The sequence below is a fragment of the Ursus maritimus genome, unplaced genomic scaffold (assembly GCF_017311325.1).
Source record: "Ursus maritimus isolate PB19 unplaced genomic scaffold, ASM1731132v1 scaffold_7, whole genome shotgun sequence".
NCBI classification, from domain to species: domain Eukaryota; kingdom Metazoa; phylum Chordata; class Mammalia; order Carnivora; family Ursidae; genus Ursus; species Ursus maritimus.
This window is the reverse complement of record NW_024426885.1, coordinates 50,554,041-50,568,196: the sequence shown is the minus strand read 5'-3', so window position 1 is coordinate 50,568,196 and position 14,156 is coordinate 50,554,041. Positions and strand designations below refer to the sequence as shown.

The window sequence follows — 14,156 nt, the reverse complement described above, 5'->3', positions numbered from 1 at the left end:
CCTGGTGGAAATCACATCTGCAGAAGTTTGATAAGCCTAACTGTCCAGGCAAGGTTATGATTTGTCACTGTTGTTCATAGGGGTACCTGTGATTCTTACTATCTTTTTTTTTTTTTTAAGATTTATTTACTCATTTGAGAGAGAGAGCGCGCTCGCACGCATGCAGGTGGTGAAAGGGAAGGGCCAAGCAACAGAAGCAGACTCCACACTGAGCCAAGAGCCTGACGGAGGGCTCAGTCCCATGACCCTGAGATCATGACCTGAGCCAAAACCAAGAGCTGGATGCTCAACCAACTGAGCCACCCAGGCACCAAGATTCTTAGTATCTTTTTAAAAAGTTATTAATTGTGAGTAATTAATGAGCATGGTAACAAACTATATAAACTGAAATCTTTTCTTCCCACCCCTGTGCCCCAGCGTTTAGTTCTCCTTCCAAGAGGCAATCACTTTTATTTTTTTTTTAAGACTATTTATTTATTTGACAGAGACAGCCAGCGAGAGAGGGAACACAAGCAGGGGGAGTGGGAGAGGAAGAAGCAGGCTCTTAGGGGAGGAGCCTGATGCGGGGCTCGATCCCATAACGCCGGGATCACGCCCTGAGCCGAAGGCAGACGCCCAACCGCTGTGCCACCCAGGCGCCCCAAGAGGCAATCACTTTTAACTAGTATGTTTTTCCAGAGGCATTCCATGCGTATTCAAACAAATACATATTTTTTCTATTTATATCATTTAAACAAACTGTAGCATATATACCTATATGCGCATATATACATGGTTTTGTGCCTTATTTATTTCACGTAACATATGCCAATGCCTTCCCCTCCAAGGACACACCTTAATTGAATAAGTTAGATTTATTGTTCAATGCAGTGAGGGAGAATGCACACCATTGTGAATTGTAGGGCATCTCAGCGGGAGGGTGTTGGGAAAGGACTTAAAGAATGTGGGTTTGGATTCGGTGGTTTGGGAGGAAAGATTTAAGAAAGCGTGGATTTGCTCTGGATTGGATGCTTTCAGGATGCTGGGGCAATTCTATGATTGGGTATCTTTATAAATCTTAAGGCAGGAAGAATGAATTGAAGCAAATGTTATAGTTGGTAAAGAAATAAAAATCACTCATATTAGGATAGAGGAATATTTGGTCGTTTTTGTGGTTTCAATAATGTTCATGTTTTTATCTGTGTTCAGACATGATTATTGATAGCCTTGCTTTATCTTACTCTATCGTGGTCACAGGTCTCCTTGTCATATGTTGGTGTTCCATGAAATTTTTTATGCTCAACAAGAAAACAATAGTCCTAGCTGTGGGTGCCAGGCCAGCTTCTAGCAATATCCAAGTTCTAGCTTATGGTACCGGGCCAGCTCCCCAATGTCAAGAACTGCTTTTCTCTTCCCCACGTGATATATTAGTGTTCTTTCCACATAAGTACATAAAGAATGCAATCTGCTTCATTCTTGTTAATGGCAACATGATATTCCATTGTATAGATGTCATTCATAATATATTACTCATTTCCTGAAAGATGGACTTCTAGATTGTTTACTATTCAAACAATGCTGCAGGGGCGCCTGGGTGACGCAGTCGTTAAGTGTCTGCCTTTGGCTCAGGGCGTGATCCCGGCGTTCTGGGATCGAGCCCCACATCAGGCTCCTCCGCTGGAAGCCTGCTTCTTCCTCTCCCACTCCCCCTGCTTGTGTTCCCTCTCTCGCTGGTTGTCTCTCTCTCTGTCAAATAAATAAAATAAAAAATCAAAAAACAAACAATGCTGCAATAAATATTACTTTGCATGTGTGCGAGTTCATCTGTAGAATAAATTGCTGAAAGTGAAGTTGTTGGGTCCAAGCATTTGTACATTTTAAATTTTGTTAGATATTGTCAGATTGACCTTAATAGAAGTTGTACCAATTTATTCTTCCACTAGCAATGTATGACTTTGCCAGTTAATCCACACCATTGCCAAAATAATGTATTACTGAACTTTATCATTTTTGCCAATCTGATAGGTTTAAAAATGATACCTTAATTTCCTTTCTACATAAGCTGCAGAGGTATTTTTAAATAGTAATATAGTAAGGGAACGTGACAGCTTTATTGGGGTGCACATCTTTCTGGAGGACTAACTGCATTGCAGACTGTGTCATATATTTTGTTAAAAGCCCATATGACTATAAAATATCGAAAGGGAAAAGGAAGATGATTTAACAGATTTAGAAGGGTTTCTCCCGTTTTATTTATAGCATAGTCTTTACCTTGTCCATCTCTTGTCATTGCATAGGGGAGGGGGGGTGATAATTGTTTTCCCAAGCACCCGAAGGAAGCTAAGTCCTGTCTAGTCTAAGGGAGAGTCTGGACGACTCAGTTGCTTTCCATTTTAAAGTTCTATAAAGGTAAATGTTAATACCTGCCTGCCCACCAGCAGCTACTATTTGCTCTGCCACGACCTATGAGCCATTCCAAGGATCTGAATTTACCCTGTCCCAGATAGAGGGTACCATTTTAGATATGTAGGACCTGAAGTATGGAAGATGTTTTAAATGAATATTTATCATTTATTGTGCACCTACCATATGCCAGGCACTATTTAAGGACTGGTGCTTCAGTGGTAAATGAAACAAAGTCCTTGCCCTCAGGAAGCTTACTTTCTAAACAATAACATATGAGAAAGAGGGGCGCCTGGGTGGCTCAGTCTTTAAGCGTCTGCCTTCGGCTCAGGACGTGATCCCCAAGTCCTGGCATCGAGCCCCGCATCGGGCTCCCTGCTCCTCTAGGAGCCTGCTTCATCCTCTTCCACTCTCCCTGCTTGTGTTCCCTCTCTCACTGGCTGTCTCTCTCTCTGTCAAATAAATAAATAAAAATCTTAAAAAATAATAATAACATATGAGAAAGAAAGAAGCATGTGACAGGTGTCAAGTAGTAACTGGCAGTGGTGTCCCCGAACACGGACAGTGTTACAGAATATCACAGCAGATGAGGGCTCTGCATGATTGTGATGGACCATCTTCACTCATAAACAGGCCTGGATAGACATATGCAACACAAAAATAACCAGATACCCCCTCCCTATTAATGTAAGTAACTAAGATACTGAATTGTCCCAGCTTTCTAAAAACACTCAACCCACAATAGCATCCCACCTCCGTGTTTCCTTGAACCCTCCGTAGCATCTCCTAACTCAAGCCCAAATCCTGTGTAAGCCCCTCCTAACACCCTCTTACTGAGTTTTCCTATACTTTTCAGTAGTGTTTTGTCTCTCTTGCTAAGTGAATTTTAAAAAACTTTGACTAATGCCCCCCCCCCCCCCCCGCCATGATCTTTGCTTGGTGGGAATTGAACTTTTGGTAGCCAAAAGTGGATACACACACACACACACACACACACACACAATAAAACAGGTAAAAGGAGGGGCGCCTAGGTGGCTCATTCAGTTAAAGCATCTGCCTTTGGTTCAGGTTATGATTCCAGGGTGCTGAGATCGAGCCCCACATCAGGCTCCCTGCTCAGTGGGGAGCCTGCTTCTCCCTCTCCTTGTGCCTGCCACTCCTCCTGCTTTGTGCTCACACTCTCTCTCTGTCAAATAAATAAAATATTTTTAAAAAGAAAGAAAACATAAAAGGATAGAGAGAGAATGGGAGCACTTGCCATCTGACAGCACTGAAAGGCCTTCTGCAGAGGTGACATTTGAGCAGAGGCCTGAATGAAATGGGGGAGGAACCATGTGGATATCTAGGGACTGAGGGCAAAGGGAGTGCACTGACCTCTAGAATAGGCTTGGTATGTTCTCCAAACAATTAAGAGGCCAACTTAGCTTAAGAGTGAGGAAGGGAAAGAATGATTGGAAGTGAACTTAGAAAGAAGTAGCCAGGGCTCCAGTCATGCAAGCCTTGAAGGTCCTGGTGAAGACCAGATAGATTTTGTTTCAAGTTAGAGGAAGCCATTGAGAAATTTGGGTTGGTGTACGAGTGACTCACAACTCCGTTGTAGCCAGAGTGACACTGCCCTTAGGCTAAGGCAGAGAAGACCTCCTATGCGGGTGACTTGCCTGGCCTCTTGCAGACCGTTGTCTGTGAACATTTCATCAAACTCTTCTGGGTCCTTTATTAGAAGTCCGAAAGAAGGAAGGAAGCACAAGGCAGTGAAAGCCACAGCAGAACCAAAGGAAAATACACCATGATCTCAGAAATTCTATGGTATAATGAGGCGTCAGTGGATGTAATAGGAAACAGGATTTTTCTTAACATTCCTTCACTTGAATAAAAAATTCACAGGCGGGCAAATTAGTTATGAGAGCCTTGTTTTTGGTTCAGAGTTTGGCCTTTGCAGACAGGCACCAGCAGAGGGTGCTATAAACCTCAGCAGCCTGGATGCTTTGGTCTCAGGCACAGAATGAAGTATAGAAATTGCATCACCATCCCCTGGCTTTCCCTCCCCCTTCCTGTTTCTAACAGGTTCCCAGGTTAGATGCAGGTGCAGACGTTAGATGCTGATACTCCCGGTGAGTTTATTTCTCTTTCTGGCGGTGATAAGAATCCCCTGAAGAGCCTTTCAACAGTCTGAGGCGCCCTCCCCTAAGGGCATTTCAGAAGGGGGTGGAGTGAGAATGCAAGAGTTCTGGCTTGAGTTCCTTCCTCCCTCCTCTAGGTTGTGAAAGTACTCTGTCCCCTGAGGCTCTATACAAGTAGTTGCCATAAGCATCACGCTTAGCTTTTTTGTTCTCTCATTCCATCTTTTAATTTTGGTTTCCAGTTTTGGAAGTGTACAGAAACACAATTGGCTCCGGATGTTGGCCTTTTATCCTGTGACACAGCCAAATTCATGTACTGTATTAGTTCTAGAAGTTCTTTTGTAGATTTCTTAGGATTTTGCACATAGTCATAGACAATCTCATCCACCAATGAATAGTGACATTTTATCCTTCCCCCATTCCATCTTGAATTCTTGTTTCTCTCGTGGCCAGAACTAGATCTGCTGACCCCATTCTGTCATGATATTCAGGAGCAGTTAACACACCAAGTCACAAAGCAATTGACAGTATTCTGAATTCTACGTGACTACTGAGGACGCTTAGGGGAAAGACATCTGAAATAATGGTGAGGGTGTTGGCCCTGAGATGAGAGAGACCTAGCCTCGAAATAGTTCTCATTGGCCAGAGCTAAAGAGTAGAACCCTACCTTCCTACAGTGGGGAGGTTAGGCTCTAGCCAGGAGTGGGAAGAGTCTAGCCGTTAGCACAGTCCTGCCACTCTAAGCCAGGAGTTCCTGTGTGGGTCAGGTATCTGAGTTGCAGCATCCAAGGGGACTCTTGGGTTAAGCCTTGGGCTGGACCAGGGCTTGGCAGAGGTGAAGGTAGACCTCAGCCCATTTGATAGGTCATGGGAATTGGTAACTGCATGCTCATGGAGGGCTCCAAAAGGAAAGCAACAGATTGGGCTTCTAACCTTGGCAGCAGGCTAGAGGAAGTTTGCCATTTCTTGCGTAGTAGTTGAATGGGGATAAAGGGCATCGGGGAGCAATGTAATTCGTTGGTTGTCTCTCCCTGTACACTGCCTGGTGCCTTCATACATTGGCACTGGGAGCATGACCTTCCTCGGCCTTCCCTTTGTCAAGCTCCTTTTCCTGGGGACTAGCTTCTAGGGTCTATTCACTAAGTAGCTCCCATTTTCACAGCTTCATCCTTCCTTTGCTTCAAAACTTAAAGGTAGCCGTTGTCTTCTCAAGGAAAATAGCATGTCTAAAATGCATTATGTTTTCATTTCCCTAGCTGTAGTATAGCATGTTTTGGAATAGATTAAAAATTTGTACTGCCTTTGGCCTCCCGCTCTGGGCTCCACCTCTCTCCCCCCATATAATCCTTCCTGTTAGGAAAACCATTTCAAATAGAAATGGCTGATAACCTCAACTGTTACACTGTAATAGGGCTTGGCTGATGGGGAAAGCCTGGCTTCCGTCTCCTACATGTGATACAATGGTACTGTGCCTGAGTTTGTGCAAGTCACCAAATCACTGCCTCAGTTTCCTTATTTGATGTGATAGGATGATAATATTTGGAAGGCAGTATAGTATCGTGGTTTAAGGGCATAGACTCTGAAGCCAGGTGACCAGACTTAAATCTCGACCCCTCTACTTACTAGCTGTATAGGCTTTTTGTCTCTCAGTTTTGAGTTGCTAATCATACTTAAGTTCATAGGGCTATTATGAGGATTAATGAGTTAATACATGCAAAGGATATAAAATAGTATCTGGAACATCAGAAGTATAGGGTATCATTATCACATGATAAGGATCTGTTGAGCTCATAGTGTGAAAGTACTTTGAAACTGAAAAGTGATATCCACTCTCTGACTATTACCTTACCAAAGCTGTTTAAGAGTCGAATTAGTTGTGCTTGGCCTACAGATTGAGGAGGGCTGTTATTGGGGGGGGGGGGGGTTTGGTTGTTTGTTTTATTGAAGTATAGTTGACACATAATGTGACATAATGTTTCAGAGTAGAACATACTGATTCCACAATTCTGTATGTTATGCTGTGCTCACCACCAGTGTGGCTGCCATCTGTCACCACACACCTCTATTACAGTACCACTGACTATATTCCCTGTGCTGTGCCTTTCATGTCTGTGACTTATGCATTCCATAACTGGAAGCCTATACCTCCCACTCCCCTTCATCCATTTTTCCCATCCCCCCCACTCCCCTCTGGCAACCATCAGTTTGGGGTTTTTTCGTTTTTTAAAGATTTTATTTATTTAACAGAGAGAGAGAGAGCACGAGCAGGGGGGAGTGGCAGAGGAAGAGGGAGAAGGCGACTCCCCATCCCAGGACCCCTGGGATCATGACCTGAGCCGAAGGCAGACACTTAACCGACTGAGCCACCCAAGCGCCCCCCATTCATTTTTTGTTTAGTTAAGTTGCAACACCAAGCAGTATGCCCTCTTTTGACATAGGGCTCTTTTGCTGACCTTTATGTTTGCCCCGATTAGCCTTTTCTGCTAGATGACCCTCTAAGTGTTACTCATTGAAGGCTTTGGTCAAAGTTTGGCCCCTCTGCCACTCAGCTTTTCCAGTGTGGTCAGGCTCTCTTTGCTTGGCAGCCCTTTGGCACTCCCCCACATCATACAGGTGTTTTAGCAGTAGGGATCAAGCCCTCTGTGGTAGACTCACACTCTTCTGTAATATGACTTTACGGCTCCCTCCAACAAGAGACAAAGTCTATTTCCCCACCCCTCTACAGAAGCTGTCTTTGTGACTAATAAAATGTGGTGGAAGTGTTGATATGTAACTCATGAGGCTACCACTTTCACCCTCTTGGGATGCCGGCCTGACATAGCCATGCCATAAAGGAACCTGGAATGAAAGATCTGTAAGGAGGGGCGCCTGGGTGGCGCAGTCGTTAAGCTTCTGCCTTCGGCTCAGGGCGTGATCCCGGAGTTCTGGGATCGAGGCCCACATCGGGCTCCTGTGCTAGGAGCCTGCTTCTTCCTCTCCCACTCCCCCTGGTTGTGTTCCCTCTCTCGCTGGCTGTCTCTCTCTCTCTGTCAAATAAATAAATAAAATCTTAAAAAAAAAAAAAAAAAAAGATCTGTAAGGAGAGAGAGAGGCGCAGCAGACCAAACTATCCCAGCTGAGCCCAGCCTCTAGCTGACCCATCAGCGGAGACAGCTGCATGAGTAAGCCCGATAGAGCTCAGGAGAACTATCTAGTTGATGTGCAGAATCCTGGACATAAATTATTTTAAGCCACTAAGTTTTAGTGTATTTGTTAGGTTGCAATAGATAACTGATAGACCTAACATTTTCCTTCTAATCCCCCTTCCCACTGGTCTTCTATATTTTGAAAGGCCTGGCTTTCTTTAAGAGGTCAGAATGTGTTTTTCCAGGCTTCTTGGCCAATATCCAGTCCCATATTGTCCTGAAGTCTGCTCTCACAAGGCTGGTCTCAGCTCTGAGGCTGTATATCTTAAATGCAATCTCATGGGTGAGTCACTGATGCATTTTCAGTTGACTTGGCCTGGAATTAAATAGACCAACACATATGCTTTCAAAAATTTTCTATTAAGAAATCACAAATTTAGACTTTTGCCTGTGGCCAAGATGGAGTATAGGGATCAAATTTAACCTCTCACTTCATTGTTGCCCCTTAATTTGTCACCATCATCCTAAATATACTCCAGATGTGATGTGGGCCTAGTACGGAGGACAGCCAGTCCATACTTCCCTTGATCTGGCCTCCGCTGACCTCTCCAGCCTGACCTTGTTGAGTAACCCCTCTTCCTACTATTTCCTCCGCTGACATCCCATCTGTTGTACCTTTCTTGCCGTATTATTTGCAGTTTGTTCAACATGCCATGCTCTATCATGCATAGGCATCTTTCCTTGCATGCGGCCCTTTCCCTCCTAGCTGGCCGCATAAACATGTCCTCCATTTTGAAGAATCTGCTTAAATCTGAGGCCTTCCTGATGCTCTCAGGGTGAACTGACTCCTTCATAATCCATGGTCCTCTGTTGATATCACAATCCTTGTGCCTACGGCACTTTACAATATTTGTTCATGTTTGTCTCCCTTTCTAGACTTGAGATTAGTCTCTACTACAATGTCTGACACACACTAGTTGCTTAATAAACACTTACAGAAGGAAGTGTGAGAGGAAGGAATGTGTGTCACAAAATCTGAAAGGACAGGGATGTCCCCGGAGCTGGAAGAATAGCTTACGCAAAAGCTGAGTGTTCCTTCTCAGTGATGAATGCACTCGCTTGATTTCATGGCTAACAGAGCCATTGTGGCATTAATTGGGACTTTGCTAATTTTGAAGGAATAATAAATTGGATCTTTTATTTTATACCCCTTATCAACAGTTTGTTCAACTTAAATACGTGATATAAACAAGACCAAGCATTTCAGGTAACCATTATACACTTGCCAAGGAACCCTTTCTATATAAACAATTGATGGACTGAATTAGAAGATATTCTCGTCTGTTCATTAAAACAGACTTCCCTTAAGATCTATACTGAGGAGCAATTTATTAGCATAGTTCCACTAGATTCCTGAAGGCAATAAAACTGAATTTCTTTTAAAATGCTTTATGATTCAGTCAAGCCAATTCTTGTCAGCGGGACCTAGTTAATCTGAATTAACTATGTTTGAAGTCTTGGCATTACAGATTGAGAGCAGAGTGATTCATTCAAGTGGTGTGTCTTTGTAGCTTGTCTCATAAAATTGCTGGAAACAGAGAAAACTGATGCTGTTCTGAAGGAGATAAAGGAGATGTCCCTAATACACTTTGGCCTCTAGATTTGAACCTTAGTGAGCTTGGTGACTTACTACTTGTAGGGGACCTGTAGCAACAGCCCTGACTTTCAGCAGGCAACCGCTCCCAACTTGCCCCTGCCCCTCCTCCTTGTCCTCCAAAAAAAAAAAAAAAAAAAAAAAAAATCCAACTTCTATACACATATACCCATAGAGCTTTCCTGTGGCATAAGGGATTTAAATAAAGGAAGCATAAGGCCAGTCATGGAAGGTCATGCTGTTAGAACAGAAGGGTGTTACCTGGGGAGGGAATCTTGCTATGCATAAACACACGTCTATTGGGAAAGCAAAGAGGCCATTAATGCAGGGCTGTTCTCCACAAACAGGGCCTTAAGCATTTCTTCCAGCTATGATTTTTGTACTCTACTAAAAATTTCCTGGAGCTGGTGTTTCAAGGAATTAGTGAGGCTTTGGGAAAAGCTGAGGTGAGTATGAAAGCCTCCCCTCCCATCAGAGAGCAATGTTGGGCTCCCGAGACAGATGATGTCCTTTCCTGAGCTTCCCCAGAGGTGGAGCCATAGCTGGGCATATAGACATAAGATCTAGGAATTCCAGTAGTTTCCTCCTGCAAAGACCCACAGAAGATTATTCTGGGGGCTACCACTACTGTGGTTTCCCCCCCTGAGCCAGGCCAAAATCAGGATGGCCTGATACCCTGAACAGGAAGGCAATACTCTGAACTTGGATGGAAACCCCTGGTTCTGTATATTCGATTTGTGTCTCTTCATTGACACACTGTTTCTCATCCATCTTTGCAATTTCCTTGCTTTGCATTCCNNGCCGGGTTTTCCTCGTTGCACTGAGCTTAGGTATGAGGATTTCACTGCTAAACTCTCCTTCCAGATTGTGTTCACAGGGCTTAGAGTGCAAACCTCTGCAAAGGGGTCTGGAAGCACAACTTTAGTCTTCCTGGCCCTCTTCTGAGCAGTTATTTCTGAAATAATGGTTCTTTCATATATTTAAATGTAAATATACGTTAAAACATATATATGAAATATATATGCTATACATGTATGTGTAAACATTTTCTATTTTATACGTGTATTATATATTTTGATTATTTGCATTCCTATACCATTGGCTGACTCTCCTGATCGGCTCTTCTGCCCCTCTTCTCTGAGATACCCCTTTCCTTCTGCATTTCTTCCCACTTCGTTTAACAGCTGTTTGTTGATCCATGTGAATAACACCTATGTCTCAGGCCCTTCGGGGGAGTTAAAGATGAAAATCACACTGCCCACCCTCAAGTCCTTATAATTTGATAGGGGAAAGTAGAAAAAACACAAATGACTATAAACGATCATTGTTCTATTTTTGAGCACCCGCTATATGTCTGGTGCTTTAAATGGTAACGTTTCATTTAATCCTTGCAAACCTTGTAAGATAGTGGTATCGTCCCCCATTTACAGCTTGTGGAGGAATTTCCTTAAGGTTATGCTGCTAGTAAGTGCAAAGTTGGTACTCAAACCTGCGTCTTCCAGGAGCTGCACTACTGTCCCCGTGCAGATCGTAAAGGCAGATGCCAGCTGAATCTGGGAAGGCTTTAGAAACACGTTCGAGATAGGTGTGCTTGTTTACATCTCCTGAGCAGCGGCTGCTGAGGTAGAATTAAATGTGCAGGAGATTTACTGAGGGACACGCCTGTGACAGACAGGGGAAAAAGCTGGAGAAGCTTCAGAGTTCAACACAGGAAAGAAGATTGGGTAGGAAGGGGCGCCTGGGTGGCACAGCGGTTAAGCGTCTGCCTTCGGCTCAGGGCGTGATCCTGGGGTTATGGGATCGAGCCCCACGTCAGGCTCTTCTGCTATGAATCTGCTTCTTCCTCTCCCACTCCCCCTGCTTGTGTTCCCTCTCTCGCTGGCTGTCTCTATCTCTGTCATAAAAAAAAAAAAAAAAAAAAAAGGATTGGGTAGGAAGTCTCGGATGGCAACACAGTTCTGGGAAAGTTTCAGCCAGACCAAAGGGACATCCTTAAGCGAAAGTCACCTATCAGAGGAGTCCCACGTTGTGCGGAGGGATCTGGATGAGGACCCCTGCTCATCGTTAAGCTCGGTCTCAAGCCAGGGATGACTGCGTGACTGCGTAACCGCGCTGGATCCACCAGGGCCGCAGCGGGAGCCGGGAGTCTGTGCTGGGCACTGCGGCAGACTGCACTGTACGTTTTCACCGCGGCCGCTGAAGAGAACTGGGTAAAGTTCGGGGATAGCTATGTTGAGAATGACATTCGAGACAGCACACTTTCTATAGAACACTGGTCTCTTGTGATACTTCTTGAAAGAGCTAAACCGGGAACATATTGCATTCTCCTTTCAGAGACTCATGGTGCACATTACTTCAAGGTTCTGAGAAGTTCCACTTAAAGAATGGGGTCACTAATCCAACAGCTCCCAAATCCATTTGATTACAGAGTTCTTTCTATATATATGTAAATTCTATTACTGCACTGTGTAAATAGTGGCCAACAAAACTCTGTGCTTGCTTAGAAAGTTAGGTTAGGCCATATTGTGGAAGGCGTTAGCCTGTTTAACCTGGTGCACTGGTAGCTTTATGGAGGGGCTCTGAAGAGGGCAGTCATGCTCTCAGTTGTGTTCTCTGGAGGTGCTGTGTGGTGAGGATCGGAGCAAGAGGGTGGTCCTCAAAGTTGATCCCTGATTATTTACAGCCATCATGACCCTCAGGATTTCCCCCAGTCTCCAGACATAGCCTGTGAATCACTTGAAATATAATTGCTTTAATTCCAACCGGTCTAGGAGAACTCAACTGGTGGGAGGATGGTGGGTCACCCAGTAGCAAACTGACTGACCTCCTACAGCCAGAAATAATGGCCTATTGTGCCTCTGGCTTCCTCATCAGCTTCGCTCTGTTCTGAGTGTCCAGGAGGCTGCCAGCCAAACTGTCCTCGTGACTTTCCCTGGCTTCAGGACTCTCCCTCACCCTCCTTCCACTGCCTCCCACACCGGTCCAAAAGATACAGGGCAGCCACACGGTAGATGCAGGCCGCCGTGGGATCTGAGTCACGAGACAGTCTCAGCAGTGACCCAGTGACAAGTCTTTGGAGAAGCCAGCTTTCTTCTCTCTTCATTGTGGAGGTTCGTGCCCCTACTATAAATTTACCAGGGAAAATTTCTGAAGCCAACTATCTCTGTCAATGCACCGTGACAAGGATGGTCCAAAGCAGTGGACTTTTTGAATGTTCCATAAATACGATTAATTTCCCTCAACGGGTAAGGTTTTGACCATAGAGTGGCAATGTGAATGGTGGTTAAGAGCGTATGCCCTGGACTTAGATGGAGCTGGGTTTAAATTCTGTCTCCACTCACTGAAATAACTAGCTATGCATCCTGGACCAGTTACCTAACCTCTGTACATTTATGTTTCTTATCTACAACAGATCTCCTTATACTACGTGTTTCATGGGGTTGTTAAAAGAATTTTAAAAAGCATATGGAGTGTTTAGAACAGTGCCTGGCACAGAGAAAGTTCCTGATGCGTGTTAGCCATGATTATTTTGATTACTAGTGTCATCATTATTAGATACTGGGTGGGCGGGGATAGAGTTGAGTAAGAAATAGTTCTCACCATTAAAGAGGTTCAGAGGGAAGGCAGACGGCAGAGTACTTTTTAAAAAAACTTGACATGATATGTAAGTAAATTTTACTTAAAAAAAAAATATGTAGGGGCACCTGGGTGGCTCAGTCAGTTAAGCGTCCGTATCTTGATTTTGGCTCAGGTCATGATCTCGGCTCATGTCATGATTTCAGGGTCGTGAGATTGAGCCTTGAGTCGGACTCCACACTTAGTGGGGAGTCTGCTTGAGATTTTTCTCTCTCCCTCTCCCTCTCCCACTGCCCTTCCCCCACTCATTCTCTCTCTCTCTCAAATAAATAAATAAATCTTTTAAAAAACCAAATATTAAACTCTAGTTAATGATATGCATAATGAAATATTTACAGGTAAAGTGTATTAATGTCTGCAACTAACTTTGAAACGCATCAAAAAGGTAAGATGGATTGATGAATAGATGGATGGATATGGCATAAAAACAAAATGGCAGTTGTAGACTCTGGATAGTAGATATATGGCACCCATTATGCAATCCTTTCAACTTTTCTGTATGTTTGAAAATTTTCATAATAGAATATTGGGAAACTATGTAATAAATGCCATAAAGTAACAAACGCCATAGAAATTCAGAGAAAGTAAAAGCTGGTAAGTCAGAAAACACTGCGGTGGGAGAACATTGGATTCAGGCTTAAAGGGACACGGAGGGTTTAACTCAAAATGGTGGGGATGGGGAAGATTCTAGGTGGGATGAGCAGCGTAAGCAAAGGGAGTGAGACTGAAAACACTGTGGTTTGGGAATAGTCTGTGACCTGAATTAGCGCCGGTGGCAGGTAGGTAACATGACTGTGATGGAAGGCAGAGTAGAGTCATGGTCCTATTCCTTAAACCAGGGACCTGATGCCACGGGCAAAGGGAGTCACTGACATTTCTTGGGCAGAAGCCTCTTTTCATTTTCCCTGTCACTTTGGGCGAAGCTTTTCCATAAGGAAGGTGTGAACTTTTCCAAGGAACAAACAATGTTTCGCCAGTGTTCTAGTTGGAGCTCTGAGCAAGAGCACGGGTTGCTGACTGCATGATACATAGCAAAGTTCTTTTATCTCACTCTCTGCATCAAACCAGGATCATTCCACCAGAATAGTAACTGGGAGGAACCTTATGAAACTTGCACTTACTTTGTGTTCTGATTATTAAGCTGTAGCTCCACTATTTTCTTTAATCATCCCATCTTATATTAAATACGAAATCGCAATCGAGACCACACTGCATGTGATCCGGAGAGCTGTAGAATCC

The 14,156-nt window shown here is 44.0% G+C and overlaps 1 protein-coding gene across 2 annotated transcripts in view; it reads left to right on the top strand.

Annotated features, from left to right (window-relative positions):
* The window catches only part of SAMD8 (sterile alpha motif domain containing 8), a 61,704-nt gene that overhangs the window by 43,631 nt on the left and 3,917 nt on the right, over window positions 1-14,156 (top strand). Inside the window, exon 5 of one of the 2 annotated variants that reach the window (XM_040624580.1) lies at window positions 121-458. The exons of the other annotated variant lie outside the window; for it this stretch is intronic. Coding sequence (XP_040480514.1) covers window positions 121-138 — 18 coding nt within the window. The 3' untranslated portion in view covers window positions 139-458. Of the gene's footprint in view, window positions 1-120; window positions 459-14,156 lie in introns of those variants that run through there. 2 annotated transcript variants of the gene reach the window in all.